Below are 14,245 nucleotides of genomic sequence, written 5' to 3'. Positions count from 1 at the left end.
CAGTTTCACTTTTGCTAACCATCCTGACCAAAATTCCACATTTTGTAAGTTATTCCGTATTACAGGCTTTGAATCTGAGTCATCCTCTCCACTTTATCATTGCCTCCTCAAGTGATAGCTCTTGTTTGGGTATATAAATCGATTGAAATTTTGGTAGAAAATAATCCAGAAGAGGCTTAACTTTTGAAATTCTGCCTGCAGAAGTGGAGTTTCCGAGTTATCATTAAAGTGAAGAAATGTCATTATTTGTTTGAACCTTCTTCTTGTCATAATCTTTGGAAAGATAGGTGTTTCAAGTAAGGGATCAGTCGGGATATTCTTTCCAGTGTGACTTTATCTGTCCCATCAAAATTATTAATCCAAGAAACTTCTTCATTTCACTATTGGTTACATCAGTTCATTGTAAAGCCTTATCATACTTTTTATATGATTTTTCATTCTGTTGGTGATACACGTTTGTTTGGGAAGTGACCAACTCAACGAAGTCATTACCAAAAATTAATTCTGCTATTTCACTAACACTTTGAGGGTTATCACATTCAATAGCTATACCTAGGGGCTTCCCAGGTGGCGCAGTGGTTGAAAGTCCGCCTGCTGATGCAGGGGACACAGGTTCGTGCCCCGGTCCGGGAAGATCCCACATGCCGCGGAGCGCCTGGGCCCGTGAGCCATGGCCACTGAGCCTGCGTGTCCGGAGCCTGTGCTCCGCAACGGGAGAGGCCACAACAGTGAGAGGCCCACGTACCGCAAAAAAAAAAAAAAAAAGCTATACCTGACACACCTATTAAAGTCTTCTAATTTTTGTGAAATGTCATCTTCAATCCACTCTTCTGTAGAAACAAAGGAGCATTCTCCAGCACCATGAGTTTCATTTTCACTTTCCATATCAGAATCAATCACTAAGGTTTTTTTGTCTTTTTTTCATCTAATATTCACATTGTCTGAATCAGAACTATATTCTGAAGAACTATCATCTTCTGAGACACCAGTATATATGTTGCTCAGACAATCAGAGAAAGTACCTGCATAAAATTCACCTGAAAAATTCTTCTTCACTCAAAATTTCGCGATGCATCATTTTTGAAAATTGCATTTATAATATACACAAGGTTGGAACAAAAACCTAACGGAGCAAAATGTGAATAACAACAATCATTAAGTTGTATAATGAATGCCTTGATCAATTTTAAGTTCTAAAAACTTTGCATGGTGATGTTAATTGTATCACTCTCTAAAAAGGTATTGGTATATCTCCAGTTGATAAAGTTAGGATAACAAAAGACGTGTTAATACATCTCCAGTCAATAAATTGTTAAGCAAATTACTTAACTCATTTTCTTCATCTGTGTAATGACAATTTTGTAAGGATTATTTAAGATTATTCTTATAAGCACAGTACCTTGTACATAGTAAGTGCTCAACAGTCATTGATTATTGATATCGATAATCATTGATTATCATTATTTTCATTGTTTTATCCCCCACACTTAGTTCAGAATTCAGATAACTTCTGAGTAAAATAACTGGAGCAAGCTATTTCTGCACACATTATTTTCAGCTGCATACTGAATATTTCCATTTGAACAACGTTTGGCTCCCAACACTTGTTATCCTTACTCCGAACTGTTTCAGTTAGAGTACCCAATCTGTTAAGGTTTGCCCAGGACTTTCCTGGTCTGAACACTGAAAAGTCCTGTGTCCTGAGAATTCCCTCAGTCCTAACCAAACCAGGACAGTCTTCACCTTAAATTAGAGAGATGTTGCAAACAATAAAAAACAGATTTGAGTTAATTTAAGATACAAGGGGAAGCAGGGAGACAGGAGAATTACTGGAAAAATACAGCACAATTCAAAGAACCAAAGGAAAAGCTAAAGAATCAGATCTATGAAAAAATCAGGATGAAAGCAACTCCAAAGATCTAGGTGGCAGAAATTAATGGAAGATTTCTTCACAGTACTTCTGCCAGGATGAATCACTTAGGTCCCAGTATCAGCTCACTCAAGATTTAAATGCCAGGGGACAGCATCTGATGGGCCTATTTTGTACTATCCAGAAAAAGTGAAGCACTTTAATTAACCAAAAAAAGCAGGAGCATTTAGATGAAAAATTCCACCAAGCGGTATCCAATGGAAGAAGAGTAGCTTCCAAAGGCGAAATGAGAATGCTGTTTCCAAAAGAAAGGGGAACAGATAAAAGATCACCATATCAACTGTTGCTTGAACATGCTATGCTTTCAACACTCCATGACTTGGTCACCGTTATTCATGTTATTTTTCTTTCTGTCTTGGCAAACTCCTCCTTCAAGACCTAGCTCAAGGGTGATCTTCTGCGTAACCTTACTCAATTCCCCCAGATATAGTCACTCCCTTTCTACATGCTCTCATAGTACTTTGCAAATTATGTACCTATATCACAGAACGATCATACTGCACATTAAGCATATGTTTAGATATCGGTCTCTCCCACCAAAATGAACTTCCCTAGAGCAAGGACAGCATTATTCGTATTTACAGTCTTCGGAATTAACAATGCCTCCCTGGCACATAGCAAATGCTACATAAGTGTTTAATAAATCTGTTATCTAAGTCACTAGGATAAAAACTATATGAAGCAACAAATTAAAAGGAAAGAAAGGAGCTACTACAGGTAAACATGCTGACAATATCAAAGAAAAAGCTGACAGACTAAGAGCAAGGGAATGACAGGCAAAAAAAATTATGAAGAGCAAAAACTCCATAAGCACAGAAATCAAGGCCAAAATTCTGACAAATCTAAGAACTCGAAGGCATCACTTACATAAGAGCAAAAAGTAATAGCCATATGCATAACGATGATTCTCAAGAACCAAGAAAATAACTAAATTATATTCTACTTAAGAAGGTAGAGACATGCATAGGACATTTTTAGAAACACTGGCATTTCAAAATAAAAGAAAATTTGGTATGTAAACAAATAAACTTATAACCCAGAAAACTCAACAGTTCAGAATGATTAATTCCAAGTTAATATAGTCATGATTCATTTTACCATGTTTTAATTGTTAATGTTCGTATCCTAAGCTGTGGCAAATTTTTTCTTAATGGCAAAATGACGAAGTATAGCTACATCCTCCTTACATATTTAATACTGCTCTACTTTGAAGGTAAAGGAATAGAGACTTGGAAATGAGAATATAGCCAAACCTTATGCTAAGAAAACAAAGTCAACTTAGGAATGCTATCAGTCATGGAAAGAGAATATCACTGACTTTGAAGTTAAAGATTTTCTAGATACACTTTCTAACTCCTTTACTGGATCCCAAGAAGTCAGGTGACTTTTTCACTTCAAATGTTATTCAAGTCTTTATCATATTTCACCCAAACAACTAAAATTCATTTCACCAAACATGGTAACTCTGACATCATGACATTAAACTACTCTTTATCATCTGAACCGCCTGATCAGTCAAACATCAATATTGGGATATATTCTGAAGCACACAGCATCACCAATTGAAGGTTTATTTAAATCAAAAATACTTAAACTAAAGATAATTAAGCCTTTCAAACTAACCTCCAGTTTACAGAAAATTCAGAGAGTCGTAAGAAATAGGAGGAACAAGTTAAGCAACACCACAAAGAGAAAGACATATCCAGTAATTAGGACAGTCTGATAGGTTGAACCATATGAAACTGCTGATATTTGGCTGTTTTGAACCTCAAAAATGGCAATTTCATGTGGCTTGACTTAATATAAGGAAACTGGGGCTTCCCTGGTGGCGCAGTGGTTGAGAGTCCACCTGCCAATGCAGGGGACATGGGTTCGTGCCCCGGTCCGGGAAGATCCCACATGCCGCGGAACAGCTGGGCCCGTGAGCCATGGCCGCTGAGCCTGCGTGTCCGGAGCCTCTGCTCCGCAAAGGGAGAGGCCACAACAGTGAGAGGCCAGCGTACAGAAAAATAAATAAATAAATAAATAAATACACACACACACACACACACACACACACACACACACACACGAAACTGACCTGATTTCTTCTTCGCCAAATTAACAGCATTTTTTAAATGGTGGGGAAAAAACAGCAGAAAGGTGGAAGCAACCCAAGGATCCATCAGTGGATAAATGGATAAGCAAAATGTGGTATATCCATACAATGGAATATTATTCAGTCATAAAAAGGAAGGAAAATTTGACACACACTGCAACATGGATGAACCTTGAAGATATTATGCTAAGTGAAATAAGTCAGTCACAAAAGGAGAAACATTGTATGATTCTACTTACGTGATGTTCCTAGAAGAGTCAAATTCATAAGGACAGAAAGAAAAGAGGTTGCCAGGGGCTGGGGAGAGTGGAAATGTAGTTAGTTTAATGGGGACAGAGTTTCAGTTGGGGAAGATGAAAAAGTTCTGGAGACAGATAGTGGGAATGGTTACACAATGATGTGCATGTATTTAATGCCACAGAATGGTACACTTAAAAGGTTAAAATGGTACATTTTATATTATGTATACTTTACCACAATAAAAAACATGGTCCTAGAGAAATGGAGATAAAAACAAAAATAAACAAATGGAACCTAATGAAACTTAAAAGCTTTTGTACAGCAAAGGAAACCATAAACAAGATGAAAAGACAACCCTCAGAATGGGAGAAAATATTTGCAAACAAAGCAACCGACAAAGGATTAATCTGCAAAACATACAAGCAGCTCATGCAGCTCAATATCAAAAAAACAAACAACCCAATACAAAAATGGGCAGAAAATCTAAATAGACATTTCTCCAAAGAAGATATACAGATGGCCAACAAACACATGAAAGGATGCTCAACATCACTTATCATCAGAGAAATGCAAATCAAAACTACAATCACCCCACACCGGTCAGAATGGCGATCATCAAAAAATCTACAAACAACCTAGAAAATGGTACAGATGAACCAGTTTGCAGGGCAGAAATAGAGACAAAGATGTAGAGAACAAACGTATGGACACCAAGGGGGGAAAGTGGCAGGGATTGGGGTGGTGGTGGTGGTGGGATGAACTGGGAGATTGGGATTGCCATGTATGCACTAATATGTATAAAACAGATAACTAATAAGAACCTGCTGTATAAAAAAATAAATAAAATAAAATTCAAAAAAAAAATCTACAAACAATAAATGCTGAAGAGGGTGTGGAAAAAAGGGAACCCTGTTGCACTTTTGGTGGGAATGTAAACTGATACAGCCACTATGGAGAACAGTAGGGAGGTTCCTTAAAAAACTAAAAACAACTACCATATGACCCAGCAATCCCACTACTGGGCATGTATCCTGAGAAAACCATAATTCAAAAAGAGTCATGTACCACAATGTTCACTGCAGCACTATTTACAATAGCTAGGACATGGAAGCAACCTAGGTGCCCATCGACAGATGAATGGATAAAGAAGATGTGGCACATATATACAATGGAATATTACTCAGCCTTAAAAAGAAACGAAATTGAGTTACTTGTAGTGAGGTGGATGGACCTAGAGTCTGTCATACAGAGTGAAGAAAGTCAGAAAAGAGAAAAATACTGTATGCTAACACATATATATGGAATCTAAAAAAAAAAAAAAAAAAAAAAAGGTTCTCATGAACCTAGGGGCAGGACAGGAATAAAGACACCGACGTAGAAAATGGACTTGAGGACACAGGGAGGGGCAAGGGTAAGCTGGGACGAAGTGAGAGAGTGGCATGGACTTATAAATACTACCAAAGGTAAAATAGATAGCTAGTGGGAAGCAGCTGCATAGCACACAGAGATCAGCTCAGTGCTTTGTGACCACCTAGAGGGGTGTGATAGAGAGGGTGGGAGGGAGACGCAAGAGGGAGGGGATATGGGGATATGTGTATACATGCAGCTGATTCACTTTGTTATACAGCAGAAACTAACACAACAATGTAAAGCAATTATTCTCCAATAAAGATGTTAAAAAAAAAACCATGGTGGGAGGAGTCTCTTAAAGGAGATTTAAGAAACATAACCAAATGTGATCAGATCTTGTGTAATCATGGTTCTAACAACCAAAAGTTAAAAAAAAAAAGTTAAAGGACAACTGGGGAAATTTAAATGTAGATTACATTAGCTGTTATTAGGAAATGATTAATTGTGTCAGGGTGATGTGGTATTTATTTAAGAATGCACTCTTATTTTTTAGAGAAGTATGTAAGTCTTCAGGAGTAAATTGTCATGACTGACATATAAGAAAATTTTAAAAATTATTTCTCTATAAATGTGTCTTAATCTCCCAATATTTTACCTATCATAATAAAAAGTTTGGACTTCATTTGGGAAGCAGTAAAAAAAAAAAGGCACTGAAAGAGTAGAAGTTTCAGTTAAAAAGCATATTTTAGGAAAATTATTGTGCTGGTGGTACTTACAATGAAGGTACTTATTTAAGAAATATTTTAGTGCTTATTTTGCTCTGCCACTGTACTAAGAACTAGGTAATGGAGGTACATATAGGAGAAACAGATAAAACATAATAAAAATATATTATCTAACCACAGTGAGGGAAGAAAGTTTCCTAACAACCTGGGGGGGTGAAGGGAGATTCAGAAAGATTTCTCAGAAGAGCTAAATCCAGAGGTGAGTATTTAAGAGGGGTAGGAATTAACCAGGCAACAGGAGGGAGGGAAGGATATTCCAGTCAGCAGGATAACCCTGAGAATAGAAACAGAATTGGCAAGCAGGGGAGGGCCGGATTCCAGATTATGTATAAGCATATAAGAAGTTCAGTGTTGCTAGAGCTTAAAGGTGTGGGGATGGGGGCTGGGGGACGGACACAGAACCTTGAAAAATAACCAGGTATCAGGCTCACTAAAACATCTCATGAACTGGAGGAAGAACACCACTTTGGAGGCAACTTTTAAACTGCCAGATGATAAGTAATAAGGCTGAAAGTAGGCTGGAGGCAGTGGAATAGAGAGGCAGGGCCCAAATCCAGAGACAGCACAGAGATTCAAGCTACATGACTGGCATCTGACTGAATGCGGAAGATGAGGAAGGAGTCCAAGAAACCTCTCAAATTTCAAGTTCAGGTCACAGTGAGAGTGATGATGCCATAAACAGAAAAAAGAAAAAACAAAGGCTTTAAACACTTTGAGCTTGAGAAGCTGATGTGATGCTCATGTGATTAATTTCCAGCAGATGATTAAAACAGATTTATGTTCCCCACACTGAAGTGACCGTTAAAACTAAGGGAACTGCTAATGTGGGTAAGAAAAAGCCAATAGAGAAGTGAGTTGTGGACAGAATCCCAAGGCATGCCTATCATCAATGGGAAGAAAGAAGAACCAGCAAAGCCAACCAAAGAAGAGTAATCAATGAGGCAGAAGGACCAGGAAAGATTATATGTCCAGATAGTGAATTTGAGAAAAGATAATTATAAGTGTACCTGCTATATGACGTATAGATTCCTGAAAAACTTCATGTTCTGCAAAATTAGGAAGAAAGAGGGAAACATATCAAGACGGTTGGAGCAATCAGCACCTTTAAGACAGAACATATGGTTAACTGGAGCCAAGAGGCATACTCCTGGGCTTGCTATTTTCAACTGTTTCTGTACTTCAACTACTTGTGTTCAACTACTGCTAGTTGGGAGGGCTAAATAGTTAATGTGCTGGTAAAAATCAAATATCAACCAACATGAATTCTGCATGAACATCATTCCTCTTTATCATTCAAACAAGAATTAGTTTATGTTACATAAATACATTATAGCAGAAGAGATTGTCAAAGGAGGGTTGTAGGCAACGGTATCAATGCCATAAAGTCAATAACAAAAGAAATTATTAATATTTTAGAATAATACTGTACCTTTCACTCCAAGTACATTATCTAGTCTCTTTTAAAGAGTATTTATTAAATTTTATATACTGGTCTAAATGACCCAACGTCCCTACCATGAGTGGGCTTCTTGACAGACCACATACTTTAACAGCTGCAATACACACACAGAATTTGTTGTACATCACAGCAACCTATCCCAAAGAGGTAAAGGAAAACTCACTTAGAAAAAAACAGAGAGAAGGGAAAAAATAGGGACTGATTGTAGTATGTTATTCGTCAGGAAAGGCCCTGTGGAGAATTTCTGAAGGTTTTTTTTTTTTTTTTTTTGCGGTACGCGGGCCTCTCACTGCTGTGGCCCCTCCCGTTGCAGAGCACAGGCTCCGGGTGCACAGGCTCAGCGGCCATGGCTCACGGGCACAGCCGCTCCGCGGCATGTGGGATCTTCCCAGACCGGGGCACGAACCCGTGTCCCCTGCATCGGCAGGCGGACTCTCAACCACTGCGCCACCAGGGAAGCCTCTGAAGGTTTTTTTGAACTATAATGACATGGTATGGCAGAACTGCAATCTTGGTGTTCCAGAGATATATGAAGGAGTATGAGTGAAGAAAGAGTTTGCCAGAGTGAGCCCCACCAAACAGATAGCAAAAGAAGGCATTCAGGAGAACAGCATATATAAAGGCATGGGAAGGAAACGTATTGGTTACAGCCCCATCTCAAGTACTTTATCATGGATAGCAATACAAAATATATAGGAAATATAAGAAAAGCAGTAGGTGAGGTAGAAAAGGCAGACCTTTTTTTTCCTTTTTTTTTTTTTTGGCTGTACGTGGGCCTCTCACTGTTGTGGCCTCTCCCGTTGCGGAGCACAGGCTCCGGACATGCAGGCTCAGCGGCCATGACGCACGGGTCCACCCGCTCCACGACATGTGGGTCCTCCCGGACCGGGGCACGAACCCATGTCTCCTGCATCAGCAGGCGGACTCTCAACCACTGCGCCACAAGGGAAGCCCAAGGCAGACCTTTTTATGAAATTATGTGAGGCATGCTAAGGACCTTTAATTTTATCCTGAATGCAATGGGATGATTTGCCAGGGAAGTAACACAAAAAGGTTTCAGAAAGATCAATCCATAAGTTCACTGGGGAGGGAAGATACAGGGAAACCAGGTGCACTATCACACCTGTATAGGAGACAGTGATAGGGGCCTAAACTAGGGCAGGGTGGTAAGGTTGGTAACAAAGGTAAAAATATGAGGGCTCATCAGATGACTAACACAGAAAAGTGAACGAAGGGAGGAAGGGAGTCAAAGTCAAGGATAAGGTTTGAAGCTTGAACAGTTAGGTAGTATTTCTTACCAACAAAGGTTCCAAAGAGAGAAGCAAGTTTGGTAGTGCTAGATGAATTTACAAATGAGAAGATATTTATTTATCCCTAGTATTAGAAATTGAAGCCTAAAGTTTAAGTGTTAAGGCCAAAGATATGGGTTCTTATTTTTCAGTGAAACCAATGAACTGGCTTCTTACTAATAAGGAAACTTTGCAAAAGTGAAAAAGTAGAAGGTAAATAAATCAAATGATAAATAGGATGACAAAAGTTTTTATTTGCAAGGTTTTAAAATATCAAAATAGGAATTTCCCTGATATAGTCAAGATTTATTAAATATTTTCCCCATTAATTAACCTTCAGATGTGCATCCATACAAGCCAAGTCTTAGGCTCCACTCAGTGAAGAGACAGTAAAGCACAGTGAGCACGAGTTCTGGCTTCAGTGTCATGCTGCTGCACTTTAAGTCTCGGCTCTGCCACTTAAACCACCTAGGACTTGGGGCTAGTAAGTTCAGAACCGCAGGCTTCAAGTTTCCTTGGAAGTAAATGTGGATAATAATACATACATACTTTATAGGACTGTGAAGACTAGATAAATAATCCATATAAAGTACTTGGTACAGGTTGACTGTAAACATTCAGTAAGTGTTAAGAATTTTCAAATAATTATTAGTTGTCACTGATGAAAATGTCGTATCTTTGAAGTGTACAGGAGCAAGAAAAACTTGACCTGGATGGCAGTTACCTGCATGTTTGATTTTTAAGTATTTACTAAACGGAACTATGTATTTCCTAGTTGTAGCTACAAAATCCATTCACCCTACCCAAGCCTTGAACTGCTGTCCATGATAATTACTCCCTCCCCTACCTCCATCTATAAACCTCAGGATAAGCGTTATCCCTTTTCTCTCCTGTGAGCTTCACACAGAAGAGGAAGAGAACAAGGGAAGAGGAGGAGGTTCAAATCCTCATTCCATGTTAGGACCATCCCCGATCTCAATTTTTGGGAAAATTCCTCCTACATATGGGATAACAGTACCATTCCTCCAGAATTAATTCTACATATTACTGCCAGTCACCTTTTTTCCATTCCTGTAATCATGCTACACCTCCTAACTCTACTCTAGAATAAATTCCTTCAGATCTCTATATCAAGAAGTTTCCAAGCAACTCTTTGCCACAAAAATATTCTCAGACCACCACAAGCCACCTGGAAGTCTCATCTCTTCACTCCTTAATCTAATCTCTTCTTTTTCACCTGGATCTTTATTCACTAATTTCTCAGGTGCCCTGTTCAAGTTTAGTCCATACTTTCTATAAAATTCACCAACCTTTCTTCTATGAAGCTATTCCCAACTGAATGACTATGAAACTACTTTCTTCCTGAACCCTCTCCCTACTCACAATTCCCTAGCATAACCCCACACTTTTATTTTTAGAAAATATGTATTTTATTCTTGCGCCTAGCATCTTATTTGTGTATCAGCTGGCTGTATAATTTATATCTTTTATCTATCCTATGTGTGAAAAAGTAGGAATGCTATCTCATCAAAGTACATCTCACTGTTTTTGAAATAGCCTGATAATCACTGCTATTTAGTCACAGAGCTAAGCTGCAACATAAGTTTCTAGTGTAATATAGTTTCTAAAATGGCTAAGACTAAACTAGATATGGTGTCTAGTCTCAGTTATACCAAATTCTACAATAAAGTCACTTGATCAGATTTGACCCCAGTTCATCCTTTAGTCACATTTCTAGCATCCCTCTCTCTCAGCAGTCCTACTACAGCAGTAACTGAAGAGTCCTACATTCTCAGGACTCTTCAATTACCACTCCCTGATGTCTGGAATAACCTTCCTTGCTCTCTCCCTCTCCCAGGCCAACTTTCTTTCATCCAGGATCAGCTCACTCCCATTCATCCACTAGGAATCAACCAGAACATCTCCCCTGACTGCTCAGCTCCAAGTCAGGATTTTCTCACACATTCTCAGAATACACTTACTGATGTATTGCATTGTAATTATCAGTTTACTCTCCTACACTCCTACAGAACTGTAAAGGTAAACTCCTTGAGGTACAGACTGAACAATGTTAGATACCCAATAGACAATTAATGAATGAATGCTCATACCCACTCCATGACCTTGTGCACGCTGTACACACAGTCTTGAGTTTCCTCATCTAAAGTACTTTCCTCCTGTAAAGTGTGGATAATGCTACACCTAGCTCATAAAGTTGTCACAGGATTAAAAGAGGTATCATGAAGCTCTTAGTATAGTGTCTGACACATGGAACTACCATTTGAATGTCTGCTATTTCATGCCTTAGTTACCCTCCTGAATCCTGGGAATTGTAATGTCACCAATATTTTCAGGCTGAAAGGCTTAGCAAGCATGCATCCAGAAGTCACTGGTTACATTCTGATTATCAGCAGATATTTACTGTGTGCCTATTATGTGCAGAAGTCCTTACTATGTATCACTGAGCTGCCAGAAACAATAGGGGCAAAAAATAAGACAAAAACTTGTACCAGCATCCAAGAGAGGAAAGACTGTTAATTAGTTTTTCTGTACAAACAATACACGTATTTTTTCAAACTACATTAACTTTTGTTTTATAATAGGAGTTAGCTTCAAGAACAAATACTGATGGGCAAAATTCAAACTTAACTCCTATCATCAAGTGGACCAAAAACAAGAGGCAGTTACAAAATTTCTTGTTGCTATTCCTAGGTTTCACTTTTGCTTGTAAGTATCAATATTTCTCACAAAAGAAATTTAGCCATGACCAGGACAGAGATAGAGGAACTTTATTTGTCTCAATCAAATGGGAATTCCATAGTATTTCCTAATTGGTATGTAATTTTATAGCTCCAAAAAATGGCCTGTGTTTTCTCTATTTTTCTACAAAACAGAACGCTGACTGGCATTATTTTCCCTCACCACCTTCTCTCTTTAGGACAGGATAAAATGCACACTTCTTAGTCACAATGGCCCCTTAGCAAGAATGACAAAACTGCAAATCATGTCACCTAGTATTAGAAAAGGAGGCTGTGGACTTGAAACACTTTCCCCCTAACATATCCAGAGGTGAGAGTCCCAGTGAACTTTGTGCATTAAACTACACTGCTTTTGGTAGCTGCAGAGACCTCTAGCGCTGCCTGGATAAGCCGAGTTTGCAAATAGTACCTGCTAATGTCACCTTAATGAGACAATGGCAACATGCTGAGTAGCAACAGAGTGACCACGATGAATGTTTACAATTTTGCAATCATTTGGAAATTCTACCAGTTTGGAGCAAGAAATATATACAAGGCCGTATGAACGTACGTATCCAATTTATTTCAGTAAAACGTGTCAAAGAAATGATCACCCTATGCACACCCCCACTACAAGAAAAGGCTCAGAAAACAGGTCCTGTGCGCGGAGGTCGGAACAACGTCTCTTCCAAAGCCTCCACACAATAGATGGTAAACTATTGTCCACCTTCAGCTTGCTCCAAATGCCAGCAGTAAGGAGAGTATGAGCTGGAAAAGCTCAGCACGACTGCTCCAGAGAACCGCACCGGAATATTAGAAAACGGTCCTGGCGCATCCTACCCTCCCCCATCCACCACCCTCCGACAAGTCAGTTACCCGGCTGGTCCCCACCCCCCTCTGCGGGCCGCCACCGCCCGCCTGGGCCCGGCTCGCAGAAGGTAGGCGCGGGGACCGGCAGAGTCGAGGCTCCATGTGCGGCAGCGCGGGAGGCACTGAGGGGGCTGCGCCGGGCGGAAGGCTGCATGGGGAGCGGGCGTGAGCCGCGGCCGCCCCCTCGGTGGGGCGGTCGACAGATCCGGGCGGCAGCATCCCCGGCCCGCGAGGCCCCGGCCCGCGGACCCCGCCTCAGCTCCACACCTCTTCCTCGCCGACAGCAGGCCGCGCCCGCGTGACGGGGCCGAAAACCCCGGTATTTCCAGGTCTCTGCGCCGGCAGCTCCGGGGGGCGGCTGCAGCCCGGCCCGCGTCCCGCCGCCCGCTCCGCCCAGCCCCTAGCCGCGATGACGAGAGGCGGCGGCCAACTCCGACCCACCGCGAGCCGGCAAGAACCAGCCCGGCGCCGGCCCCCCGCCCCTCCCTGCCGCCTCGGGGCCGGCGCGGCCAGGCGGGCGAGCCGGGCGGGCCCCAGCCGCGGAAGCACACTCACCTCTACATCTCGGCCCTTATTCTTAAAGCTCTTGATGCGGTGGTTCTCTAAGCCGGGGTTCTCGGCCATGGCTGCGCGCTGCTCCGGCGGCGGCTACTCCGGCGGCTGCGGCGGCGAGTCTCGGCGCGGGAGGGGGAGGTGGGGGAGGGCCGGAGGGAAGGGAGGGGGAGGGGGAGAGGAGAGCACGTTCCGTGACGCCTCCGAGCGCGAGGTGGCAGCAGCGCCGGGGGAGGCTCAGGCGGACAGACGGGAGGGGCGGGGCGGGAACAGCGCTGAGGAACCGCGGGCGCCTGCAGAGCCTTGAGTCACGTGACGCAGGCGGCCTCCGGCCTGGATGCTAGCCGGCTGGATGTGCCCGATGGTTCTCGGGATGACCCCCGCCAACGCCCGCCCCCCCCCCCCAGCAAGGACTCCCCACAACCCCTCGGAGCTGCAAGTCATGTGCCAGCAATGGAGCCAGACTTACCCGCTTTTACTGCCCCCGAGACGCGGAGCTGCGGCAGGAAACTACAGTTCCCAGCATGCCATTCTTCGGCGGGGATAACTCTCCCGAACCAGGAGAATGTCGGGAACCCTAAGCGCGCGGCTTTCTGCGCGCTGCGCTTTGAGCGCCTGGGCGCGAGACTCCGCCCCCAAGGCCGCCTCTGGGCGGGGTGGGGTGGGAGGAGCTTCCCCGGAGTTGGTACTTTGCGCCCCATTGACAGGGAGGGGGCGGGGCTTCCTGGGAGGCGCACCTCTCTCCCCGTAGCCTAGAAAATTAGAAACGAATCCATGGTTCGTGCTTTGTTCCCTTGCTTCTTTGGGTCGAGGTGGGGGTGGGGGTGGTGGGGTGGGGGGAGTCTCCTGAAATAGCATCCACCCTCATTCGCTGTTCCCTTGCTCTGCTTTGGTTTTATAATTAGCATTTATTTCCACCTGACATGTACATATG

The 14,245-nt window shown here is 42.1% G+C and overlaps 1 protein-coding gene across 1 annotated transcript in view; it reads right to left on the bottom strand.

Moving 5' to 3' along the window:
* Positions 1 to 13,959, bottom strand: part of KPNA3 (karyopherin subunit alpha 3) — a 90,765-nt gene extending 76,806 nt beyond the window's left edge. Inside the window, exons 1-2 of the mRNA XM_060287909.2 lie at positions 13,781 to 13,959; positions 13,315 to 13,419 (exon numbers count right to left, since the gene is read on the bottom strand). Of these exons, the coding sequence (XP_060143892.1) occupies positions 13,315 to 13,383 (69 nt within the window). The 5' untranslated portion in view covers positions 13,384 to 13,419; positions 13,781 to 13,959. The remainder of the gene's footprint in view (positions 1 to 13,314; positions 13,420 to 13,780) is intronic.
* Between the last annotated feature and the right edge of the window lie 286 nt (positions 13,960 to 14,245).

The sequence above is a fragment of the Globicephala melas genome, chromosome 18 (assembly GCF_963455315.2).
Source record: "Globicephala melas chromosome 18, mGloMel1.2, whole genome shotgun sequence".
Taxonomy (NCBI): domain Eukaryota; kingdom Metazoa; phylum Chordata; class Mammalia; order Artiodactyla; family Delphinidae; genus Globicephala; species Globicephala melas.
The sequence above is the reverse complement of the archived record's forward strand: the minus strand, read 5'-3'. Positions and strand labels throughout refer to the sequence as shown.